General features: G+C 44.0%; 1 protein-coding gene across 3 annotated transcripts in view; it reads left to right on the top strand.

Annotated features, from left to right (window-relative positions):
- Positions 1-19,526: 19,526 nt before the first annotated feature.
- The window catches only part of ASTN1 (astrotactin 1), a 381,789-nt gene continuing 375,295 nt past the window's right edge, over positions 19,527-26,020 (top strand). For all 3 annotated transcript variants that reach the window (XM_004372849.2, XM_004372848.2, XM_004372850.2), the window contains exon 1: positions 19,527-20,027. In XM_004372849.2, the coding sequence (XP_004372906.1) occupies positions 19,745-20,027 (283 nt within the window). In that variant the 5' untranslated portion in view covers positions 19,527-19,744. The remainder of the gene's footprint in view (positions 20,028-26,020) is intronic.

Raw genomic sequence — 26,020 nt, 5'->3', positions numbered from 1 at the left:
CCCCCCAGCTAAATAAACCTCCTTTTAGCTTTGGAGGAGGAGACAGGAGAGGTGGGATCTCTGATATTCTCCCACCACCAGTGCAAGACACTGTTCTGAAGGACTGTAGATTACAGCAGGCCTTCTTTGGAAAATTCTGCTTAAACTGCAACTTAATGCCTCCAAGCCTTGCTAAGACCAGGAGTGATGCAGGACATACACTGAATAGGCAGCTGTCTGTATGGCTCATTTTGAGGGGCAGACAGTTCCTCTCAAACAGAGAAAAACAGGAGACTTACTTGGGTTATAATCTGTGAATTTCTCTTTTGAAATGCTCGAGTGTTAATTGAGAGGCCAGCACATTAAATCCTTATTAGTCATTAATACTTCAGCACAAATTAGTTGATCAGGTTACTTAGAGGTGTGCAGGACCCTGAGGGAAAGATCTAATTTTGATGGAGGTGGTGGGGAGTTGCCAGGAAGGGCAGACTTCAGGTTGCTGAAGGGGCTCAGAGGTTGCCAGCAGGGGAGCAAAGGAAGCTGGGTGGGGCAGAGGGGGAGAAGGGCTGCTTAGCAGCTGAGTTCGGGACAGTGTTGCTTCTCAAACGTAGCTGCCCCTCCCTCCTCTAAACACACACACGCACACACACACACACACACACACACCTGCTGTCCCTTTCCACTTGCCGGGGGAATTTATTTACAGGCAAGTTTTTAGGAAAGGTACCAGCCACTCCTGAACAACCTCCAGGCAAGGCTCTTGCCTGAGCCTCCGCGGCCAGGGGCTTGTAACACAGCCTTTCGCCTCTAGGGGTCTCCAGTGCCCCGAAGCTTCAGCAGGATGCTGACCTTGCGCTGTCATCCCTCAGGGCTCAAATCCCAAAGGGCGATGATTGCGGAAAGAGACAAGGCACATGCAGGAAGTCTCCGAGGGCCCCATCACCCGCTGGAACACTGCTCATCCACCTGCCCCTGCCCCTGATTGACAACGTATTTACAGCATGGTAAATGGCTGAACGAAGGGTGAGGGGGAGGCAGAAATTACCTGCCCCCGCACAATTTACTGAGTGCTTAAGCATTTCTGTACTTCAAGAGGATTCCAAGGACTTCCCTTTGCAGCCCAACCCCACGCATTTCTAGTAAGCCCCTTCTCTGGGCTACAACTGACATGGAATCTCCATGCTCTCAGCCTCGGCCCTAGGGGGAGGGATAGCAACGCCCTCCCCAATCACCAGCGTACCCCTGCCACTGAGGCTGGACCTTCCCTGAGGTCTGGGGATGAGGAAGGGAAGGGGCCATGAGCGACGGCTGCAGCCTGGGCCTCTCCTTTTCTGGAGGCCTGATTGTCCATGAAAACCGAGTTGTTGAAAGCCAAACTGTCCAGAGAGTTCTTCTGTGAAATCTCACAACCAAGCAGTGTTGGAAAAACTATGAAACCTTGAGAGAGGCAATATTACCCCTGCTCCACAGATGAAGAGACTGCAGGGTTGGTGGCAAGACATAGACTCTCTACTCCATCCTATGACACAGGTTTGAATCCCAGCTGCATTACTCACTGGCTATGAGATCATGATTCATTGACTCTTCATACCTAATTTTTCTCATCTTCAAAATGATAATAATGTCTACGTCATAGAGAGTTACTGGCATTAAATAAGATCCTACTACTAGTGCCCACAGTGCCCAGCACTGTGCCTGGTACACAGAAAGCTTTTATTCACACGTTGAATTTCATGCATTTTCAATCACTGAGAACAAGGAAGAACAATGGTAATTTGTCCTCCAAATCCCACCAAACCCACCGCTGTCAAGTTGATTCCAACTCACAGAGACCCCGTAGGGTTTCCAGGGCTGTAAATCTTTACGGAAGCGGACTGTCACATTTTTCTCCCTCAGAGCTTCCAGTGGTTTTGAACCACTGACCTTTCAGTTAGCCGCCGAGCGCTTCAACCACTGTGCCACCAGGACTTCTAATCTCACTAAATTCACAGGTGTGTCCAGGTTGGTGAAAAGTGGTATATTTGAAAATGAATTTTAGTATGTCACCTGTTACTTTAAGTGAACCAGAAGCCTTGTCTTTTAAAGAAATTCTATAGTGCGTGGTTTTCAATGTGTTTTGAGCAGCCTTGAAATTCTAAGGCGGTGCCTCAGGAACTGCTTATGAGTGAGGAAGGAGAAGCGACACATGGAAGCTCCTGGCCCCCAGGCCTACTGCAATCAGGGAGCTCCACTTTTATTTGCTTTATATGTTGAAGTTTCTTTGAAAGTCTTTTTTTTTTTTTTTTTAATTAGAGTGTACTATTGATTGTTAAGAACCCTGGTGGTGCAGTGGTTAAGAGCTTGGCTGCTACCCATAATGTCAGCAGTTCAAATCCACCTACTGCTCCTTGGAAACCCTATAGGGCAATTCTCTGTCCTATAGGGTCGCTATGAGTCAGAATCGACTCCACAGCAATGGGTTGGTTTGTTTGTTCTATTGCTTTTTAAAAAGGTTCAAAATCACCACTATCTTTGTGTAATTCAGGGAAACCTTTTCCTCTAAGCCTACAGGACACTCAACTCTTATTTATTTGAAAGCCTGCTCTTTTGAAAATGGAGTTCACCTGTACTCAGAAATGGAATCACTTCAAATATTCAGCCCAGAGTTCTAAGTACCCAGTATGTGGAAGGCATTGTGGCAGAAACTGCGCAGCATTTTCCAACATGCACCAACCCTCTTGGCCTGTTCCAGAAATGCCCTAAGGGTCTAAAAATGCTGCCATCTCACTCTTGAGGGACTTAGCCCAGACCACAGAGCAGCTATGCTTACCTTGACCATGAAGATGCTCTTTACCCTGGACATGACCTAAGACCGTGACCAAATTGTAAAGCCCAGTGTTGAAGAGCATGGACTTTGGTATCTGACAGACCTGAGTTCAAATCTGAGCTCTGCCACTTCCAAGCTGTGTGACTTTGGGTTAGTTATTTCATCTCTCTGAACTTTAATTTCCTTATCAATAAACTAAGGATAACAGTACCTGCTCATAGAGTTGTAAGATGATTCAATGAGACAATGCCTGGAGAGCACTTAGCATGGTGACTGGCATATGGGAACTATTGCCAGGCTGGTCCTGATTCACTGGCAGCCAACACCGTATATTGAAGCTACTATCTGACTCTCATTGCCACAGCTAAATAGTGCTACTGCTATTTATGGCAGTCAGTGTCTTGCTGGCTTTCCTCCTTGGGGTCACAAAAACAACAGCTACCATTTTCCGAATTCCCATTATGTGGCAGGTATTCTGCTGACATTGTTCAATCATTAACTTCAATCTTCACAATTTTTGCGCAAGATAAGGTACTATCATCTCCATTTTACTCCATGGGGATACTGAAGCTCAGAGAGGTTGTGAAACTTATCTAAGGTCACATAGCTCGTAAGTGACCAAGGCTAAATTGAAGCCCAAGTTTGTCTGACCCAGAAGTCAGGAGCCTTTTCCCCCCACCTCACTGCCTCTCAGAGCTTTCCTGGGTGGAAGGCAGTAGGGCACGGTGCAGGGGCAGGAGGCCTGGTTCCAAATGCCAGCTCCTCGGTGCTCTGCCTTCCTCAATTTCATTCTGTAAAATAAGACTGATATTTACTTTATAAGTTGTAATAAAAATTAAATGAGATAAAGTAACTAAAAATGAGTCTAAGTTTTATTATAAAGTAGGCTTTGGATGTATATTAAATATGAATGAACTCCCCCCCCCCAAGTTTCATCTGCTCTCCAAATTATTTCTTTTCTTTTTAATTTTGTATTGTAAGAAATACCCACAGAGAATATATAAAAGATATATATACATATGTGTGTGTATAAAATGTGTATGTACATGTGTGTTTGAAAAATTAAAAAGCCAACTACCACCCAGATCAAGCAATAGAATACTGTCAGCGTCTCAGAGTCTCAGAGCCACCCCTCTGAATGTTCTTTCCTGATCAAATTCCCATTTCTCCCTCCAGTCCAATTCACTTCTCATCTTGTTAAAAAATAATTTTCTTTTCCCCTTTTGCTCATGCCTCTGGGTTGTCTCCAGCCTTTTTGCTGTGCCTGTGCCTGTCACTTCACTAAGGTTCTGAGCGACACATCGTTCATAGGAGAGAAGTGAAATCAAGTGTTTCAGCAAAGTAGGGGTGTGTGTGTGTGTGCCCATGCACGAGCCTTGTCAAGCAGCAAACTGGACACCTTGAGAGATATGCCTTAACCCAAAAGGATAGGAGGGATAAGTGGACTGGTGGGGGAGAGGTTTGGGAACAGTGGAGCTACTTGCTGCTCCCTGAGACCACCTGGGAAGGGGCCTGGTACCTCCAGCTGTGAGGAGTGGACATTGCAGCAGCCAGAGTCTTGGCAACACAGTAAACAATTTCTCCTCTTTGGATCCCCAAATTCAACCCTATGCTGGGATTTCTACCTTTCTGAATTGACAAGTCAAGTCTCATTTCAAATGTTACCTCCTCTAAGAAGCTCTTCCCTAATCACCACCTCAATCACTCTCTCCTACAGTATGATTTTATCTTCTTCATTATCAGCACCTGAAATTATCTCATTGATTTATATGTTTACATGTATTGTCTGAATATCATAGTAATAAAGAATATGGACTCAGGATCTAAACTGACTGGGATAGAATGCCAGTTACTAGCTGTGTGACCTTGGTCCTCTGGTCCTCCAAATTATCATCTATAAAATGGAGACAATAAAAGTACCTATGTTATAGAATCATTACGTGGAATAAGTGAATTAATATATGTAAAGTGCTCAGAACAGTGCCTGACACATAAGTACTATTGAAGTATTAGCTATTATCAGCAACATTAATGATATTATTACTATTATCATCATCATCATCATCATCATCATCATCATCTTACCTTCCTTCTAGAATATAAACTGCTTGATGGCAGGGCCTTTATCTGTGGTGTTTGTTGCTGAATCCCTGATGCCTAAGAACAGTACCTGACACATATAAATACTCAATACATACTTCCTGGGAAATGTGTTTTAGCCCCAACGCCAGCCCTGCTTCTTGGTGCAGGAGATAAGCCATATAAACAAATCATTACAGTGTGGTGAGTACTGTGCAGAGTTTGAGCAAGATGTGTAGGAGCACAGAAGGGGAAGCAATTAATTCTGTCCCAGAGTCTCAGCAAAGTCTTCACAGAGGAGATAATATTTACAGAGTCTTAAAGATCAGTAACCCTCAGAAAACAGAGAGACGAAAGGGAAAATTTCTCCAGCAAAAACAATTAGGACCAGTTCATGAAGGGCCTCTTGTTTGTCATGTTACAAAATTTCAATTTGATTCTGACAGTAGTGGGGAGTCATGGGAGAATTACAAGAACAGATGAAGCATAATCCAATTTACCATTTTGGAAGCTCTCCTTGGCTGCAGGGAGGAGGCTGGACTGGCTAGTCTTCAAGAGCATAAACGGGAACAAGTACTGGGAAAGTGCAGGTGAGAAGTGATGAGAGCCTGACATCATAGAGTGGCAGGAGACATGTGGGAGAAGAGGATGGCTTTGGAAATCATTGGGAGGTAGACCTGGCAGGTCCTGATGATTGACTGGATGTGGGGGCAGTGTGAGAAAGAGTGGAGCCCAGGGTATCCTGTGTTTCTTAATTGTGCCTGTGGAGGTCTGGTTGTACCACTAAACAAAGCAGGGGACTTGAGAAGAGGGATGGTTTAGGGTGTACGAGTTGGTACATACTATCAGCTCAGCTTTGGACATTTTAGCTTGGGGACATTAAAGTGTAGACCTTTGGTCGGAAAGGGTGTTACCATTTGTGGAGCCTCTACAGTGTGCCTGGAACTATGTTTGGTACCTTATGTATTTTTATCTCATTTAACACCTAAAATAACACTTTGAGAGATGGGTATTATTATTTTTTATTTTGTAGATGATGAAACTGAGGTTCAGAGAGATAATGACCCCAACTTTTACATGGTTAACATGTAAATAGTAAATCAATTTGATTAGGCAAGACTGAATGAAGTGTCTATGAAGAAAAGGTAATTTAGGGGCAGATCACGGAGAACCCTGACTAGAGATAAAAACCACCCCGCAGGGGTATTGTAAGATAATCAGGTGAAGTAAAGCTTTTAAAAACATTTTGTGAACCATAGAATACTGAGCAAATATGAGGAATTTGAGTAATGGACAAATGTGATTGCAGTGAATAACAATAATAACATAATAATAATAAATGAATTATGATGTTCAAATCTGTAATCATTGAAAAAATTCAATCATTATGTCTTCTTCCCATTCTTCTTACTGATAGGTCCACAAAATAATTTTTAACACATAGCAGGCATTCCTCTTCCTCTCCACTAAACTATCACCTTTTCTGATTTGAAAAAGGAAAACTCTATCACATGGAAAGAAGATAAGGTGGTAGAGAGGAGAAGAAGGGAATTTGAAAATCAACCATCTCATCTGATTTCAACTGTTGTGTCCTCACACTTTGGTGTGAGATCCTAAAATTAATTTATTTGGTTATTTCTGCTGTCAGATGGAAACTTGAAAATATTAGGATAAAATTACCAAGCTTCCTAACTGCTCATTCTTTGAACTGAGAGCTGCAATGTTTCTCAAATACTTTGGGTAAACTGAGTCACAGTTAACGAGGCCCACCCCCCTCAAATATATATAGGCCTATGTAAGCTATTTGTGCCCTCCTTGACCAGTGGTGAAGAGCTTGGCTGCTAGCCAAAAGGTCAGCGGTTCAAATCCATCAGCCACTCCTCGGAAACCCTATGGGGCAGTTCTACTTTGTCCTATAGTGTCACTACGAGTCAGAATCGACTCAACGGCAACGGGTCTAACGGGTGACCTTAGATTCCAGAAATACATACCTAGAGGTTTGCTCTGGACCGCCCCTCATTCCTCCCTCTATGTTCTCTCTCTTCTCATGTCTCTGGCTCCTCCTGCATGTTACCTCTGCCTTTTCTCCATGTTGACCTGTCACTACTCTGCAGGGCCTAGACCAGCACTATTCAAAATAAATGTAATGTGAGCTGTATACATAGTTTAAAAAATTTTAGTGGTATCATTACAAAATAAAAAGAAACAGGTAAAATTAACTTTGATATACTTTATTTAACCCAATATATCCAAAATACTATCGTTTCAATGTGTAACCAATACCAAAAATTATTGATGAGTTATTTTACATCCTTTTTTTTTTTTTTTTTGTACTAAGCCTTCAAAATCCAGTGTGTAGTCTCTGCTTACAGCATACATTTCAAGTGCTCAATAGCTACATGTGGTTAGTGGCTACCATATCGGACAATGCAGGTTAGCCCTCAGTCCTATGAGTTATAAAATTGCCCACCCCCTTTGCCCAATCTAGCATGGGGACTGGCTGTTGAAGATTCCATGCTGTAATAATGGTACTCAACTCTGCAAGGCAGAGTCACAATTTAAAAGAGGCCAATCTGCCTCCTAATTGGACAGACCAGACCTATCCATTGCAGCCCCAGTCTGAAGCATAACCGCGCTCCCTGTGTCTTCACTCTCAAATAGAAGAGGCTGACATCTGCAACCACTAAACACACACCCATGGGCCTGCACCTCTACCTCGGTCCCCAAACACAGCAGCAGATACTTCTGAATGGAAGAAAGAACAAGCATCTGACCCATAGTCCAGCTGCATGGCCATCTCCATAGGAAACACAGATGACAGCAAGGCGTAGGGGAGGATTTTCAGGAGAAAGTAAATGTCCCTAGGGACTTGTCCCCAGATCAAACTCTTGGGGCTAAGCAAGCAAACAACCTGGGATCTTGGGTACTTTCCTCTTGACCTGAGAGCAATTATGGTGTGATTTTAGGCAAGTCATCCCACTCAGTGCCTGATTGGAACTTTCTCCATGTTGGAATGGGATCACTCAAGCAACCAGCGACTTGCAGCATGAATAGATGTCTCAAACCAAGACCAATGAGCAGGGTGGTTGTGTCACCAGTCCTCTCACAGGCTCTAGACTTGGCCTTGACCTTTTCTCTGGGAGAGAAATCTCACTGCTGGAGCAAATCAAATGTTTGTGGATGACCAGTCACAACCACCACCTGGTGGTCCGCAGTCCCTGGCCCTTCCTTGAAGCTGCCTGGGCTGGCAGACTGCCCCTACCCTCTCCTGCTCAGCTGAGCAATCACAGTTCCCCATGGTATAGCTGCAGGCAGTATCGCAGCCCACCGCCTCCTGCTTTTTGTGGTCTCCTTTGTGACTGCTACAGCATATGTTTTATTAAAACGGAAAGAGGAGGGAAGATGAGGTTATATACATGGGCATGCTCAAGAATCGTAAGATTGAAAATCTCCTGCTCAATGCTAAATGCCTAAGGGTTTGGCATTTCACCAGCTCTAAGTAAACCCCAAGAGGACATTTGGGTGAGGGAATAGGGAATGGAGAAAAATCAAGGCTGTTCCTTAGGAGATTGATTCTGATTCTAAAACATAAGAAGATTGTCTCATGTGCTCTTGGAATTTGTCTGGTTTCCACAAATAACCCCATCTGAATTTTTTGATATGAGGTTGACAAGCCCTCTGACCTTAAGCAGCAATTTTCCCAGGATATATGGATTAGACTTAAGGGTGGGGAGAAGGCCAGGTAATTTTCAATGCCTAATGAGATGCTCAACATTTCAAAGCCAGTTCTGCCTGGGTCCTAGGGCAAATTCCTCTATGTCAATCTGTCTTTAAAATAATTAAGCTAGTAAAGACCTGGAGGTCTGCTCCCATAAAGATTACAGCCAAGAAAAGCCTCTGGGGGCAGTTGTACTCTGTCATATGGGGTCACTATAAGTTGAAATTGACTTGATGGCACCTAACAACAATAACATGGTATTTCCAGGATCCAAGGGGACAAGTGGGCCAGAGTAAACCCCAAGGCATCGTGCTATCCTTGACGTTTCTAGCCTTCTCACCTGAGCTGCGATTAGCATCTTTGTCAGTTGGAATTCTTCCCCCATTTCTCCCTATCCAACAAATCCCACTCTATCCCTGAAGGCTCCATTGAAATTTTCCCTCCTTTGAATACTGATAGCTCTCAGTATCTGTACAAATCAATCACAGATTAATTAGGTCAGCCTTGTGATTTCTATTGGATGGCTGTTTAGAACATATATTGCCATTTACCTTTTCACAGATGTAAGCCCTATTTTCCTAACTAGACTGTAAGATCATTGAGGGCAAAGGCAAAGTCTTACGGGGTGTTTATCCCTCAAAGTACTTAAGTGAGTGCCAGAGGACAAGGCCTATATCATCACACTGTGCCATCCTTCATTTAACCTATGAAGACTAAACCATTCCTTAGGAGCATCTGTGGAACCTGAGGTAGGTTTAGGAGTGAGGAGATCCAGACTCCACTTCATAGTTTCCCCTTGTTGCTGGGTGACCCAGGCTAAATCAGTTCATCTTCCTGAGGTTCTCTGCCCTCCCTTTTGCAAGAAGAAAGCTAACATCATTCTAACTCTACTTTTTAGGATAATCCAAGATAAATGAGACAATAAGCTGTGTGAGGATTAATTAGATGAGCTCCAAAAATGCTCCCAGCCCTTTGGAAAAGGATGCCATTGTAAAATTTATACAAGGGCTTATTATTTAAGAGAAAGTGTTGAATCACCAAAATATACTGCACAGTGGGGAAAACAAAACACGAACCAGGAAACCTCAACACTAAGCATCCCAGTCAGCAGAAGGTGCCCACGCAGATGTGTCAAGTCCCTCCAGATTACCTCTTGTTTGTGAGCTGGGGAGGGATTTTGGAGCACAGTCTCAGAGAGGATCTTTTTTATACAATGTTCCCCAGTGGCTAGCCTGTGCCTTGGGAAAGGGGATCAGAAGGAGTTGATGACGCAGGCATGTGTTTTGCCCTCTGGCCTTGCTCAGTAAACAACCTGTTAGGAGGCCAGAAGGAACACCCAGAGGACCGTCTTGGAGAGGATACTCCTCATCCTTGAGATGGGCCCAATGCCAACATAGCAGGAAACTTTCTCCCTCTCCAGCCCTTTCCTCCTCACCTCTTTTCTTTTGCCCACACTGCAGCACATATCACTCCATTCTGGGAAACAGTACCAGTCCCATTTTTGGTGTGGAGGAGGAAGCAAGAGTCGAGGATCTTCTATCTTCTCCGTGGCTGCAGCCCAGCTGTCAGACCCTCTGAAGCCAGCTACCTCCAGCAAGGAAGACCATGGTCTAACATTTGCTTCCGTTCCCCCAAACATTTCATAGTATCCATGCTCTGCACCGTCTCAAATCATACCTCTTCTCAAAGAAGCAAGGTGTGCATCTTGCCCCAAAGTAGGCAGCAGCTATGATATTGATAAGATTTCAGGATCATTATGGCAGCACTGCTTGTTCATACCCTCCATGCTGCAAAGCAACTTATTTTGAGTGACAGGGAACTCCAAAGGGTACTGCCTTAAGCAAATATCATACACACAACAGTGTGAAGTCAAGAGGGAAAACACACAAACTCCAGCATCACTTTGCTGCTGCCTGATGTCATCAGACTTCCCCCCAGGGGATTCTGTAAAAGACTTTAACTGCTTGGTTAATACTGAGGTTGCATGTATTCAAGAGAACATGGTCAGAGAGAGTGTCACTTCAACATACACATGTCTGGAGAAGGACAGAGGCAGAAATACTCGACTGATAATATACCTTTTATCCTTCTGATTGGTCTATGCTAACATTTCATTGTACCTGCTGGATAAGGCCCAGGTTACCCAGTTATAAGCATGGATTTTTATAATTGCTATCCTTTTAACAAAACATTTTTTTTTTTTTTCCTGCTCAGGGCACCTGGCTCCCAAGGCTATGAAGAGCACACACAATTCTTTTCAGAGGTCTGTTCAGGCACGTTACACTGCATTAACTTGATTATTAGTTAATATTTGGCTTAGGTCTATATACTCTGGATAAATATGTACCATGCAGAGGGACTACTTGAGAGGAGAAAACTCCTCTGGGCTGGAGCAGTAGCTCCCAAGTTCAGGTCCCTACTAAAAGGAACACTCCAGGCATCTGCGGACTGGGCAGCGCGATGCAAATGCATGGCTCTTCCATGGGCAGCCTGCTCCCTGCATGCAGCTGTGAGCACAAGCACACACACACATGCACACGCCACAGGCAGCATTCAACTGTATGTATCCAGACACAGGGAGAAAGGGCTGCTAGACAACATCAGCACATGCCTCCCTTCAGCAAAGCCATGTTCTCCCGTTACTGTCTCCAGTGCTCTGCCAGGCTCCACTCAATCAATGGGGCTTCTGCCACCACCCTGGGGAGACTATTTGCTACCTACAGTGCTCACTCTTCAGAATTTTTTTCTGGCTGCGTGTGCACAGGAGAAAGAAATGGACTCTACAGACATGCCACAAGGCTCAGTGAACATGTGAACACGGATGGGTAACATGTACCCTGACCTCAGCTCTTTGAGGTCCTTCTCTAATAGACTGAACCCTTATACAGTTCAGTCCAGCATCAGGCTCGTCAGGCAAACGTCCTAGTTATCTTCTGCAATTATGCAGCCCATTTGGATTTTCTGAAGCTAATGGGAGTTGCACTAACTTTGAGGACTTAAACCAGAAAACAGCAATATAGGTCAGGCAGAGTGCCCAAGCCCTGTAACAGCCATGCAACACCAGAAGGCAACACCAGAGTGATCTCTCGCTAAACCCCAAACTCCTCTGCTCAGCTCCACAAGACACAAACTAAGCGAGGTGGAATCACCCCCTCTGCCTGCAACTGCCAGGCACCACGGCAAGAGGGTTGCATGAGTACAAAATAAGCCCCTTACCCACGGACACACAAAAAGGACAGTGGAGAGAGGGTAGAGAGAAATCACTGAACCCCTGCACTGTTACCTTGAATCCTTGCAAGAGCCCTCCTTGCTGTATCAACTGCTCCCAAAACCTCCAACGACTGGGAGGAGACTCCTCAAAGATTCCGGTTTTCTGTGCAACATCTTCAGTGGCAGCTTTCCAAAGTTTTCACTTCATGATTTCTTGTGGCTCTTTCTCATCTGGGGACCTGTGAATGCCTCCCCCTCACCGTATGAGAGGAAGCCAAGGTCTCTTCAAATTCTCTTGCTCCCGGCTTTGCTGCTGCTGCCGCCGCTGCCCACCGCCGTTAGATCACTTGCCTGCTGCCTTCCCGCTGAACAGCAAGGACTCCGGGCACCCAAAGCGTGTCTGAAGTGGGGCTTCGACGCGGGGCCAGGGCACACTCAGGATGGGAGAGGTAAGGGAAGTGCAAAACCCAGCTGGGGGAGTCTCCTGCCCCTTCACCGAGAGAAACCCAAGAATGTGCTTTCTTTCCAACTCTACAGAGACTCGCTCCCCTTCTTTCTCTCGCCCGAAACCACTGGCTTGCACTTGGGCAGAGGCAGTTCCCAGGCTTCCCGGCTCACTGGGCTCTGCCTGCAGACCTGCCCCTGCGCTCGGACTGCGCGGCAGGTGCACAGCCTTGGGTGAGTTCTAATGGGATCCTCCGAGCTCAGCGGAGGCGCTGGCCGAATTGCCGCGAGCAGCTTCCGAGGCAGGCGCATTCCATCCCAGGGCTGCAACCCGGCTCTTCCCTGCTCCGATTCCGCGTTCCGTACCTAAGCAGACTCAGACACCTGCAGACTCAGACACCAGATGAGTGTCTTAAGATAACAATGCTGCCCTGCCTGCCTCGCTCTTTCTTTCTTATGCACGTAGGTTGGCAGCCAATGGGATACAGCTCCACATTCCCCGCAGGTGCCCATTGGCTGGACGGCCTGGCAGGGGGCGGGCTCTGGGCCTCACCGGCGTCTCTTTTGGCTAGCTGAGAGCCTGGGGTACCAGCTCCTTTAACCCTCCCAGCTTTGCAGCAGAGACTTTTTGGTGTGGATACGGAAGCCTTGGATACACTCACGGCGGGGGAGTTGGAAGGTGTGAAAAAGACTGAGGAACAAACAGGGAGAAGCTTGGAAGCCAATTACATTTTCTTCTAATCTTCCTCGGATTACAATAATCATTTGTCCCAGACCATTTTGTTTGCTTGCTTAACTAGAACTCTCAGAGATAGGGGCCCATTTGAGCCATTTTCCGTCTAATTTGAGGTTTCATTCTGTTGTGTTGTGCATTTTAGCCTCTTGGTCCTGAATTGTTTAATCAGAAATGAACCCTCAAATGAAAAATACTTATTTCATAGCACACCCACACACAAATCAGAGATACAGAAAAGAGAGGAAAAAAATAATTAAAAAAACAGGAACTTAGTAAGAAGGCTAGAGAGACAAACAGATCTAGAGACTCTAAGCAGCTAAATCAAGGTACAATCTGTCCCCAAATTAGGAATCTGGAGACAAAGTTGAAGAGGAGACTTCAGGTTTCTGGGGAGAGATTAAGGGGAAAATAATGTCCTGCTTCCAAAAAAGGGAATTGTTTGGTCAGTAATATTTTCCTTCTATGTGTCTTTTCAGTGACTGTCAGGAAGAGGGATTGTGGGTGTCCATTTGGTTTTTAAAGGAAGACTAGAGAAATCAGAACAGGACCAGCCTTGTTTCTGTGAAGCAGGTGCTGTTGCTGGGCCTGCAAACTGAGAGAAAAAGACAGAGAGAGAGAGAGGGAGAGAGAGAGAGAGAGAGAAAGAGAGAGAGGGAGTGTAAAAGAAGAAAATATTAACTTTGAATTGAAGAATGTGAATTATATATTTTTGATATCCAACTGAGGATGCAAAACTGAAATATGTCCAGATAACTGGCATGCTGTACTAACTTTTGGCAAGAGTGTGTGAGAGTAATAATTGAAGGAAAATCCCATTCAACCCAGGAGCCAGGGGTTGGAGCTGGCAAAGGAACTTGGGGGCCCCACAATAAGTCATGTGATAAGGAAAACGTGGGCAGGAGAATACACAAAAGGAGGAGAACATAAGTATCGCAGTTTAGTTCCCTAAACTAAAATGATGGGGCAGCATCAGAGATTATTGGTAAAGGACTAGGAACAAAAATAAAAGGAATGTATTTGTTAATAAATGTTAAAGTAGTGTAAATCAGGATTAGCTACAAACTGGGGAAAATTTGAACTATTATCTCACATGTACACCCTCTGCCCCACTATTCCATTACTTTCACCTATATTCCCTCCTCTATATCCTATATAGATATCTCCTCCTTTAACCCTGCTTCTCCATATCACAAGTATCTGTTGCCTAAACTACAAAACATGTCGGAGAAGGTTGACCTACAGAACTCTCAGCTCCTCACATAGCACAGTTAACCTGTGAAAGCCTAAGTCTATTACTCTCCAACTGCTGAGTTATTTACCGATGTGCTTCCGAGAGACAGAGGGTCATTTATCTTGGCCAGGTGAGAGACATCAGATGTTGAGGCTCTTGTAAAATCCTGGAAGGGAGTAAGGTAAAGAGAGGGAGTGGCTGAACAAATGATTAGCAATCTCAATGACAGAAAGTTAATTTCTCTAAGATCTCTAAAGGGAGAGGGGAAGGGAGTGGAGATGGGAGGCAAGAAAATGACAGGAAAAAACAAAAATCTGGCTGTACTTTCCTCTACTATGGTGTCCTAAGCCACTTAAAGTGTTTTTAAATGAGGCATAATATACATTAAAATAATTCCACAAGAGTGCAACTTGATCAGTTTTTACCTATATATGCATCTGTGTAACCACCACCTCCATTATTTTCAGCACCTCAGGAAGCTTGCTTCTGCCCATTCTCAGTCAAAACCCTCTAGCCCCCAGAAATGACCACTATTCTGTCTTCCATCACCAAATATTAATTTACTTATTCTTGAATTTCATAAATGTAGACTCGGTGTACACTCCATTTTTTATGCTGGTTTCTTTCACTCATCAATATGCCTGTGAAATTCACCCATGTATTTTCATGTTTATTTATTTTTTATTGCTGGGTAGTATTCCACTGCATGAGTATATCACATTTATCATTCTCCTATTGATGGATGCTTGTGTTGTTTCCATTTTTTTTCTGAGTAACCTTATGAAGGTTCTTGTACATGACTTTTGTTAGACAGATGCAACCATATACAACAAAGAGTATAAATCACTTATTTTGCTTTGGCTACTTCACAGGGAAAAATCTGTGAAGAAAATTCTGAAACCTGCTTTCTCTCCGAAACAATTGAGTAAGGAGATAAAGGTAAACACTACTACTTTTTGAGCACCTATTAAACCAAAAACCAAACCCACTGCTGTCAAGTTGATTCCGACTCACAGTGACCCTATAAGACAGGGTAGAACTGCCCCGCAGAGTTTCCATAGAGCACCTGGTGGGTTAGTAGCCACAGATAGCACTTAACCACTACGCTATGAGGGTTTCCTGAGCGCCTATTAGTGCCTTAAACATGTCAGACCCTTTATATACTTAATCTCATTTCATCTTCACAACCACCCTAACAGGTATCTATTGTTATTCCTATTTTGCATACAAGAATATTGAATGCAAAGCACTGTATTAGGAAATAGACCTTGCCTCCTGAGTGTGTGTGAGTGTGTGTAGCTAAGTGCTCAGTGAATGGAGCTATGAGTAAAGAAAGCTATGGAAGTTTTCACTGCATAGGTGAGACCGGAGAGTGCTCTGGAGAGATGGGAAGGTCTGGAGAACACAGATTTGTGCATTCCAGGTGGATAGAATGGTATAGAAGAAGTGAAAATAGGAAATACGCTTTAAATTTGGTTGGAATGTTCGTGTGTGTGTGGAGGGGGAGGGGGCAGAGGTAGTGTAATGAGTGATCAATCTAGGAGAATAAATAGTATGATATTTGGAAGCATTTTAAAAATTCTAAACCAGCATGGTTGAACTTTATCCTGTTGGGAAAGGAATAGCTTAGAATGGCGTGATGAAAGGTAGATCTCAGAGCAACCTGGTAGCTGTGTGCCAAAAAGGCTGGTAGCAGGGAAAGCATTTGAGAAGCTGTTATAAGAGTCAAGAAAAGAGGACATTAGCACTTAAATACAGGAAGCTGGATCTCAGGATTAGAGATAACAGATCTGCTATTTTATAGAGTCTTAATGTGTATAAACACCTTTACATTTATTATCTTAATCGGCTATCACACACACCATGGTCCTGCAGGGTAGGCAGAGACCACTGACCCCATTTTATTAATGAGGGAAATGAACATCTGTCTTAGTTATCTAGTGCTGCTATAACAGAAATACCACAAGTGAGTGACTTTAACAAACAGAAATTTATCTTCTCACAGTTTAGGAGGCTAGAAGTCTGAGTTCAGGGTGTTGGCTCTAGCGGAAGCCTTTCTCTGCAAGCTCTGGAAGAAGGTCCTTGTCTCTTCTGAGCTTCTTCTGCTCCTGGGCTGTCTTCATGTGGCTTGAAATCTTTCTTCCCTCATCTCTGCTTTTTGTGCTTACTTACTTAATCTCTTTTATATCTCAAAAGAGATTGATTTAAGACACACCCTTACACTCATCCTGTCTCATCAACATAGCAAAGACAACTCATTCCCAGATGGGATTATAACCACAGGCATCCAAAACCCACTGCCCTGAGGTCAATTCAGACTGATAGGGACCCTGTAGGACAGAGTAGAATTGCCCTATAGGGCTTCTGGAGCCCTGGTGGCACAGTGGTTAAGAGCTCAGCTGCTAATCAAACTGTTGGCAGTTTGAATCCACCAGCTGGTCCTTGGGATTCCTGTGAGGCGGTTCTACTCTGTCCTATAGGGTCACTATGAGTCGGAATTGACTCAACGGCAAGGGGTTTGGTCTTTTTTGATTTATAGGATTTCAAAGGCTGAAAATCTTTATAGAAGCAGATTGCCACATCTTTTTCCTGCGGAGCAGCTGGTGGGTTTGAACTGCTGACTTTTTGGTTAGCAGCCAAATGCTTCTGTGCCACCAGGGCTCCAATCACAGGCATAGAGGCTAGGATTTACAACACATATTTTGGGGGGACGCAATTCAATCCATAACAACATCAGAATGGTTAGGTAACGTATCCAAACTCGCCCCAAAATAAGCAAATTATGCAGCTGAGACTTGAATCCAAGTCTGTTGTTTCTCTATATCAAGTTGCCTATACAAAAAGGTGATGTTGAGGTGCATGCAAATTGCTCCCTATCCCATTTAAATCTAAACCATCAAACAATACCGATGGTCTTGTTACTGAGCTTCAACTTCAACCCTAATCTCTAGGATATTTAACTCCCTAAGAGGAGGCCATGTGACATTATATCCATGATTACAGGAATCAAGTGCCCTGGCAACATATGATTTCTTTTTATTTCTACAGCTTCTATTGCCCAACCCTTCCACAGAGAGAAAGGCCTATAAAGGCTTGAGATACCAACTTCCAACTATTTTCAACTCAATATGCACTTTAAAGTAGCCATTTTAAATACAGACACTTTTTTTCTTGTAAATGGGGATAAGACAGGAGCATGTACAAATGACTAATTAGATAAATAGGCAGGCAAAGAAGACTAGCTTGTCACTTTCTAGAAAACTAACCCCAGTGACTCACCTGGGTTTTCTAACATGACTCAAGATATTTCAGAGAGATTAGAAAGAAGAATTTCAGAATGATAGTAGATTATAAGCTACTCAAAAGCAGGAGTATTTTTCTTCCAGTATCTGCCTCATGCTTAGCCTAATGCCCAGCATATGGTAAGTACTCAAGTGTTTGCTGAATGAATTACAGCTATCCATAAAGTCCAAAGTTTACCCATTGGGTGCATCAGAGTATACCATAATTGTGTAGTAGAAAGAGCACAGGATCCTACCCCTTCTTAGCAGATTGACCTTGGGCAAATCACCTTATTATTTTACACTGGCCTCAATTTCCTCATCTGTTAAATGAGAGATTGAATCTAATAGATGATCTGGTAGGTTCCTGCCATTTTAACATTCTAGGAGTAAATGTGACTTCCTGCAACCACTCTAATTGTTCAACTGCAAATAACCTCATCTAACTAAGTTTAACACTTTTTTTGTTATTACTTTTTTAATGCTAGGAAAAAGGTATCATTAGGTCTTTGTCTCCCTGAGCACTAAACTGGGGAGCAATGAAGATGAGGATGAGTTTTAGAAAGGTCATTGGCTGATATATGTATTTTTGCAGTAATTGCAATGTTACATGTAGTAATGTAGATCTGTGTTAATTCTCAAGTGTCAGGTTTAAAAACTCACCTTGGAATAAAAAACTCAACTTGGAATGAAGTTGTGTGTGTGTGTATGATAAACAGCTCTCTCACCTCTTAAACGTGACCTTAAATATGGCCCATTTTCTCTATTTCCATTCATCTGATAGAGTAACCTTGTAAAATAATATGGCAAATGCCTTTTTTTTTTCTTTTAAAGGACATGCATTCACATATGCCAATCAATTGATACCAGGTAGACTGAGAATGAAATAGAGGTCCCTTTGAAAAGGTGGTACGTTAAAATCCTAGAGACAGAAACTATGTATAACATAGTCTTTATAAAAAACAAAAACAAAAAAACCCAAACCTGTTGCCACTGAGTTGATTCCGACTCCTAATGAGCCTTTAACACAGAGTAGAACTGCCCCATAGAGTTTCCAAAGAGCAGTTGGTGGATTTGAACTCCGGACCTTTTGGTTAGCAGCCAAGCTCTTACATCTAGTATTTGAATCAGCATTGAATAAATCAAGCTAACTCTACTTTTTTTCTATCAGTTATAGCATTCTCCAAATGATCTTTTTATTGGTTACTGTAGATAATGAGGTGCCTTGGTGGCAGTGGTTAAGTGCTTGGCTACTAACTGAAAGGTTGTGGGTTCGACTCCATCAGCAGCTCCACTGGAGAAAGATGTGGCAGCCTGTTTCCATAAAGATTTACAGCCTTGGAAATCCTATGAGGTAGTTCTCTTCTGTCCTATAAGGTCATTATGAATTGGAATTCATCTCCAGGGCAATGGGTTTTTGGTTTTGGTAGATAATAACATTTGTGATAGAAATGAAATGAAAAAGCAGAGAAGAGTTGCAAATAAATGTTCTGGACTCCTGTTTAGCTGTATGTAGCATTGTTTTGTGTATCTATTGATCTATCTATATCTATATACCAAATATTTTCTTTAAATAGTTCGCAAAGTTATTGCTGAGCAAAAATGCACACGTGTGCATTTATCCCAGAACCCTCTCTCCAATGTTCAAATCCAACTAGTGGGTAAAAAACGACAAGAGCTGAGCCAGCTACATACACAGTACAGTCTTGGCATCCATAAGATCACTGGGAGAATTTGCATCCAGAGAGATCCTCTCCATTCACACCTGCTCTGAGGAAGCGCCCTTTAAGATGTGTGCGTGTGTGCCCTTCCCAAATCATATGGATCGTGATGCCGGAGGGACGATTTTGCATTGCAAAGACTGATTTAAAAAAAAAAAAAAAATACTGTTCAGGTAGTTACTAGCCAAGAGTGTGCTCTTGTTGAAGGATGCAAAGGAGGAGAAAGGCAGCAGCACCGGCGCCAGCTGGGGGCTGACCTGCTTCCCTAGAATCCTCAGCTCCCTTTCTCTTTCGTCTTGTCGTCTTTTCTTCCCTTTTTCCAGATAAGCAGCTCCAGGAAACAAAGAGCCTGGTTCTCTTGGCATCAGAGCTTAAGCCCAGCACACAGCGAGCAGCATCGCAACCCGGGGACCAGGCTCTCCCGGCTCTACATCCCCTCCCCACCTTCCCCCGCCTCCCGCGCTCGCTCGCTCGCTCCCGCCCCGCTCGCTTCCTCCCCCACCGTCGCTGCGCTGGGAGGAAGGCGGCCGGGGCTCAAGATGGCTTTAGCCCGTCTCTGCGCCCTGCTCGCCTGCTGCTGGGGACCAGCAGTGGTGCTGGCCACGGCCGCTGGCGACGGGGATCCATCCAAGGAGCTGGAGTGCAAGCTCAAAAGCATCACGGTGTCGGCGCTGCCCTTCCTGCGTGAGAACGACCTGAGCATCATGCACAGCCCCTCGGCCTCGGAGCCCAAGCTCCTCTTCTCGGTGCGCAACGACTTCCCAGGAGAAATGGTCGTGGTGGACGACCTGGAGAACACGGAGCTGCCCTACTTCGTGCTGGGTGAGTCCCGGGGGAGGTCGAGGCGGCCAGAGGCGTTGGACCGGCGCCCCCACCCCCACTCAGGCTCCCTCTACACACCCACACGCCGGCGACCTCCCCTCCCCCACTCCTGCCTCCCTGAATCCGCCCCACTTCCAGCTTCACACCCACTTGCAGGGTAGCGCTTCAGTGCACCTGACTTCTCCACAAATCCGACCTGGATGCTGGGCCCCCAGCGTCTCCTCACCGGCCCTGCCCTAAAGGAACAGGTTGCACGGAGCCTCTCTGAAACCTTTGCCAGCCTGGACCTCCCAGCTTTGATTGGGGAGCATATCCACAGTGCGCTTCTTGTCAGCTACCAGCTCAACTCCCATAAGCCCTTCTCTCCTCTTCCTGGCCACATGCTCAGCTCCTTGCTTCACACCCCCTGGACACCCAGACCCACCTACACCATTTCCTGGGGCAGTAGAAACAGGCATCCCCTAATCATTTTGCCAGCATGTGCAGGCCAGATTGCACTGGCTGGGTCTCTGGTCTTCACTCATTGAGGGCCTTTTATGTGACCCCAGCTAACTGCTGCCCCTCTCTGGCCTCCATTCAGTACACTCAAGTTTCCTTTACCCCTGGTTTCCATCCTGGGAAGTCCTACCTCCACACTGAAATGTAGTCACATGTAACAACCTCCTCATTCAACCACCTGCACATCTCCCTATCACATCACAGTTCCTTGGATGAAGAAATCATCTAAGTGTAGTCTGTTAACATTTCTATCTTCTTTGTTCCCAAAGCTACCTAAGATAAGCACAGGCATTCCTGCATACAGAATGACCTCCCTGGGCAAAGGGCTCTTCCTTTGTGTTTGTTTTTCTTTTTTCTTTATTATTATTTTTTTAAATCTCTCTCTCGGTGCCCCCGTTTTCCTTTTCTTAGGCCACAAAACTCCTTCAGGTACTGGAACCCCCATATCACCTCGAATCCATCTCTCTTTTTCGCTACCAAGCTGCAAAGATATTGTGATCCTGTTCTGGCACCTTGCGAAGCACCACAAGTTCACGTGACTTAGTTAACCAGAATTTCCCACACTTCTCCATGTCCTTATGAATCTCTCACCCTGCTGTGCACACCCACCATGCAATCCCTTTCTTTAGTGATGCTGTGCATTATTCTTACTTTGCACAGGAGACAATTCTAAGATAACCACAGTAAGTCCATATATCCAGGAAAAAAAAAATGTCCAGGAGGTTCTTCCATCTACTTAATGTTCTACCATCTAGAGCTCACTTTGCAGGAACATGGCTTCCTGATGGCCATATGTAGGTTAGTGCCACAAGTGAAATGCTAACACATCCCTCTTGCTATTTCTGCAACAAGAGATAAGCTACACAGTGAAACCATTAGAAAGTGAGCAAGTAAACCCCTACTCCCCAAACGCTATGGAAAAGCAATTTCAGAAATTGCCTGGTCTTTTGAAAAGTTGGTTTCCAGTTCCTGGTGGCATGCTCAGTGAAACCTATTAAGTCCAGCCTACACTCTTTGATGGGATTATTTATCTTTGCATTAGTAAAACAATAACAAAATAAAAACTGGAGGCTGACTGGAAAAGGGAACATTGTGGCTATGCTGCTCATTAAAATGTAGAAATTGCTGGGTTATTCAATAGATGCCAATTTCGTGTCTAAGTCATACTGATGTGTAAGTACAATCTGTTCATCAGAGTATATAGGAATGAGTGCAGGAAATTATGTATTTCTAAAGAGCCTATTATGGGCTCTACATGCAGTGGTTGCTGTGTGTGAAGAGGGTTGTGCCTGTTGTATAAAAAAATGGGAGGTTGGGTTTGCAGGTATTCAAAATTCACTTCCTTTTTTGTAGAATCCCAAAGCCAGGGCCTAAAGCCATAATGTGCTAACTAGGATCAGATGTGCACAGCAAAAGCCCAGATGGTAAAGAATGGGTTTTCTGCACTTTTGTGCAAAGCTGCCCACTGCAGCGCCCTGTTGGGGTTGCTATGGTAACCTGCTGCAACTTGGCATTTACACACGAGCAGACATACACTGTCACTTCAAGGCTAGATACACTTTTTGATAAATATATTGATTATCTCCCCTGCAACATCCCCCGCACCGTCCCCCCACCCCACACTCTAGGCAACAGGCAGCAGGATATATTCAGAACCTATCCTTGACGAGGAAACCCTGGTGGTGTAGCAGTTAAGTGCTATGGCTGCTAACTATAAGGTTTGGCAGTTCGAATCCACCAGGCGCTCCTTAGAAACTCTATGGGGCAGTTCTGCTCTGTCCTATAGTGTCGCTATGAGTCAGAATTGACTTGCTGGCAACAGGGTTTTGGGTTTTTATCCCTAATGAATCTCAACTAGGGTGGTGGTGCCGAGCTGGGCGGAAAGGGAGAGGAGTCCGAGTTCATGAAGGATAGACTCAAGTGTAGTTGTTTTTGAAGTTAGCTTTTGTGGTCCTGGATCCTGTCTCTCATGGCCAGTAGTAAGGGCTGTGCCTGCCTTTGTTTTACAGCTTTCCTTACTCTATCTCTGGAACCTAGTTTGCTTAATTCATCCCCTGGAGGAATCTGAGTCAGCCAGTCCTGGGAATTTATTGGACATTTCCTTGCTCAGCACTCTTAGGCACTATTACCAGTACCAGTTGCCATGGAGTCGATTCCAACCCTTGGCGACTCCATGTATGTCAGAGTAGAACTGTGCCTCTCAAGGTTTCCAGTGGATGATTTTTCAGAAGTAGATTGTCAGGCCTTTCTTCAGGTGTACTCGAACCATCTGATTAGCAGCCAAATGCATTAACCGTTTGCACCACCAGGGAGACATTAAAATCAATCAGTCAATAAATAAAAGGCTCCCACCTTCACGTACCCTCTAGTCAGTGGAAGCACAGACTATGATACCTGTAAGAGCTGTAAATAATTGTATCTGATTGTGTGGTATGGATGTTAAGGGGTATAGGAATGCTGAGGAAGGGATGTGCTTACATGATAGGAAGAGACTCTATGGAAGACATGACCAGGGGCCTTGACCAGAATCACTCCCTTGAATGGAAAAAAAAAAAAAAAGTTTCAACTCCCTTTTACCTCCAGGATCAAGTGCTCTTACTTCAGTGAAGCAAACATAGGTCTGCTCGTTCTGACTGCAGCCAACCTCTCCTAGCTCTTACCCTTCCAGGGAGTCACACTGTACTCAGCATTTCCCAAACCTGCTATGGCCTTTCAGGACTCTTTCAGACTTCCCACATGTGATTCCCTCTGCCTAGAATGCTTTTCCTCCCTTCCCCACTTAGTGGTTGTCCATTCTTGCTTCTAAACCCTGCACACGTCACCCTTCCCCTCTCAAGGCAGTCTGAATCCATCCAACTCCCGTACACCCTAGGTGGATTAAAAAAACAAAACACAAATGAATGTAATAAAAGGTGGAGTAGATTTGCCTTAGCTTAGGAAGTGTAAAGACATTGGAGGTCATGGGAAAAAGACAAAGAAAGGCCCAGTGGTTGTAGTGAATATGACAATAGCATGGGTATGGTACAGAGATCAGCCTGACTAGGGTAGAGACTTGTGGTGTGAGAGTAGGGGGACCATGCCTGGCTCTGGGGAGTGGGGCGTGGCTCTCCACTTAAAAGCCAAGGACAGGAGGGATAATGTGACAGAGAAACGAGTGAGGAGTAGCTCCTACTGTCAGCTTTGACAATTTTCCTTGTAGGATAATGCCCTGGAAAGAAGGGGATCTTCTGTCTCTGAGGCAGGGTTTGCAAACTAGTGGCACAAGGGCCTTTCGTGACTTCTAATTGTGTGTATGTGTGTGTGTTTTTGCATACACATAGTTTTAAAATGTTTTGAATTTGAATATTTTTAGTTAGGGCATGCCATCTCTAGATTGCCACACAGCCCACCAATACCCGTTGTATTTTGTATCCTCTTTATACTATTTATCTGGCAACTGTAATCCAGGTAATCTAACCCTGGCTTTCGGAAGTGTTGTAAAACTCTAAACTATTGAAACAAGCTATAATTACTAATTTAACATTTTAGATACCAAAACCAAACCAAACCCGTTACCATTGAGCCGATTCCAACTCATAGCGACCCTATAGGACAGAGTAGAATGGCCCCATAGAGTTTCCAAGGAGTGCCTGGTGGATTTGAATTGGTGACGTTTTGGTTAGCAGCCATGGTTCTTAACCACCACGCCACCAGGGTTTCCTATTTAGATACATAAGCCTTATAACCCTCTTAGGAGAATATAAAAGGCTTGGCTAAAAAAGTCAACTAAAATTTCATATCTCAACTATTAAGTTTCATATCTAGCTTTCAAAACAGTAGCCATTCCTGCTTTGGAGGCGTATTTGCTTTTGAGATGAGGGGTTAGTCTTAAGTGTGGCTTCCGGGTTTTCTGTGCTGTGAATAGAACATCTTCATCAGTCTCGTTACTACTTGAAGGGGAGGCCCCTCTCTTTCAGACCCAACTTTTAAGCTTTTACATGTGTGAAACTTGGTGAAGAAAGCTGTTGCTCTTGTGCCTTAGAGTTCTGCTTTAGCTGCCATGGGCTTTTGATTGAAGAACGTGCTCCTGAAGATAAATCAATCAGCTTTGCAAAGATATAGTGAGTTTCCACATGCAAGGGGCTATTTAGAGTGTTCTGGAGGCCAGTGTAGTGGTTAAAAGAACAGGCTTTGAAGACAGATCTGGTGTCAACTTCTGGCTCTCCACTTATTCCTGCAGTGGAGAAAAATGAGGATTGGAGAGGTTAAGTAACTTACTCAGGGTCACAAAGCTAGCAATTGATGGATCCTCCATTTGAACTCAGGTTTGTATGACATTTAAGCCTTTCTCTTAGCTACTGTTTTATATACCTTAAAATTTTTCAAAATCTCTTCTTTTTTATGGCACAGTAAAAGGACCCCTGACTTGATAGCAGCAGGGTTTTTTTTTTGGCAATGGTTACAACAGGAAAATCACACTCCACTAGTTTGTATTGTTGTTAGTTGCTGTGCAGTTGGCTCTGACTCATGGACACCTTCCATATAACAGAATGAAATGTTGCCAGTTCTGTGCCAAATACCTCTTGAATATCCTTGCTTGTCAAATCATTTCTCACACAAGCCTTAATACAGAAAAGTGTGACCTTCATTGAGATTTATTTAACTACGTAAGAATACTTACACCTAAGCAGAATTTGGCAATTTTTATTTCATTCATAATTTCCTGGTTTGGAGGGCCATGTTTCCATGTTCCTGCAATGTGTTATGGCTCCCACAGTAATGATGAACAAGGCATGATACATGGAGATGAAGATAACATGACTAGTGTTCTTCTGAGAAGGGCCCTACAGAAATGCAAATTGGGACTCATTGAGAGAACCTCCACTGTTAAATGGAGCTATCTAGAAGATGCTGTTGTTTTCTCTCCTGTGTCCAAGACCTCTGAGCTTTGTATTAGGTGATCTTGTGCTTAGAATCCACTGACAGAGCCCCCTGATGGGGCTTCTAAAGTGATAATTACTGAACTTTTTGACTGGCTTCAAAATGTAATTTTGAGCTTAATTTTCTACTTAAGGGTGAGCTTTGGCCTAGCTGGAAGCAATTCAAGTATTCACATAGCCCTAACTGCTTTTCACCTGTCTCTGCATCTCCCCATTTGAGAAGAAACTTTAAAATTTTTAGTTTCTTTTCCTTCCATTTGCTCTCATCCACAATGAGCTGCCTCGGTTAACAATAAACAGATTTGTATAAAGTGGCAGCCTGTTCTTAGGCATGGTAAGATAAGTGGTAGCAATCTTAAGGTAGTATCTTCAGCACTTTTGTATAACTCATATTCGCAGAATATACTAATTTATAGTATGTGAGCGAGTTATTTACTGTTTCCCTACAGAAATGTAGATTTTTACATCAAAGGAATTTTGAATGTGTGAGTGATGAATTTTACAACACTAAAGTGTTCCTCTAGATATACGGATATGGTTGCGATTCAAGTCACTGGAGTTTTTTTTTTTTTTTTT

The sequence above is a fragment of the Trichechus manatus genome, unplaced genomic scaffold, assembly GCF_000243295.1.
Source record: "Trichechus manatus latirostris isolate Lorelei unplaced genomic scaffold, TriManLat1.0 scaffold00021, whole genome shotgun sequence".
Classification (NCBI taxonomy): domain Eukaryota; kingdom Metazoa; phylum Chordata; class Mammalia; order Sirenia; family Trichechidae; genus Trichechus; species Trichechus manatus.
Note: the sequence above shows the minus strand (reverse complement) of the source record. Positions and strands in the feature narration are given on the sequence as shown.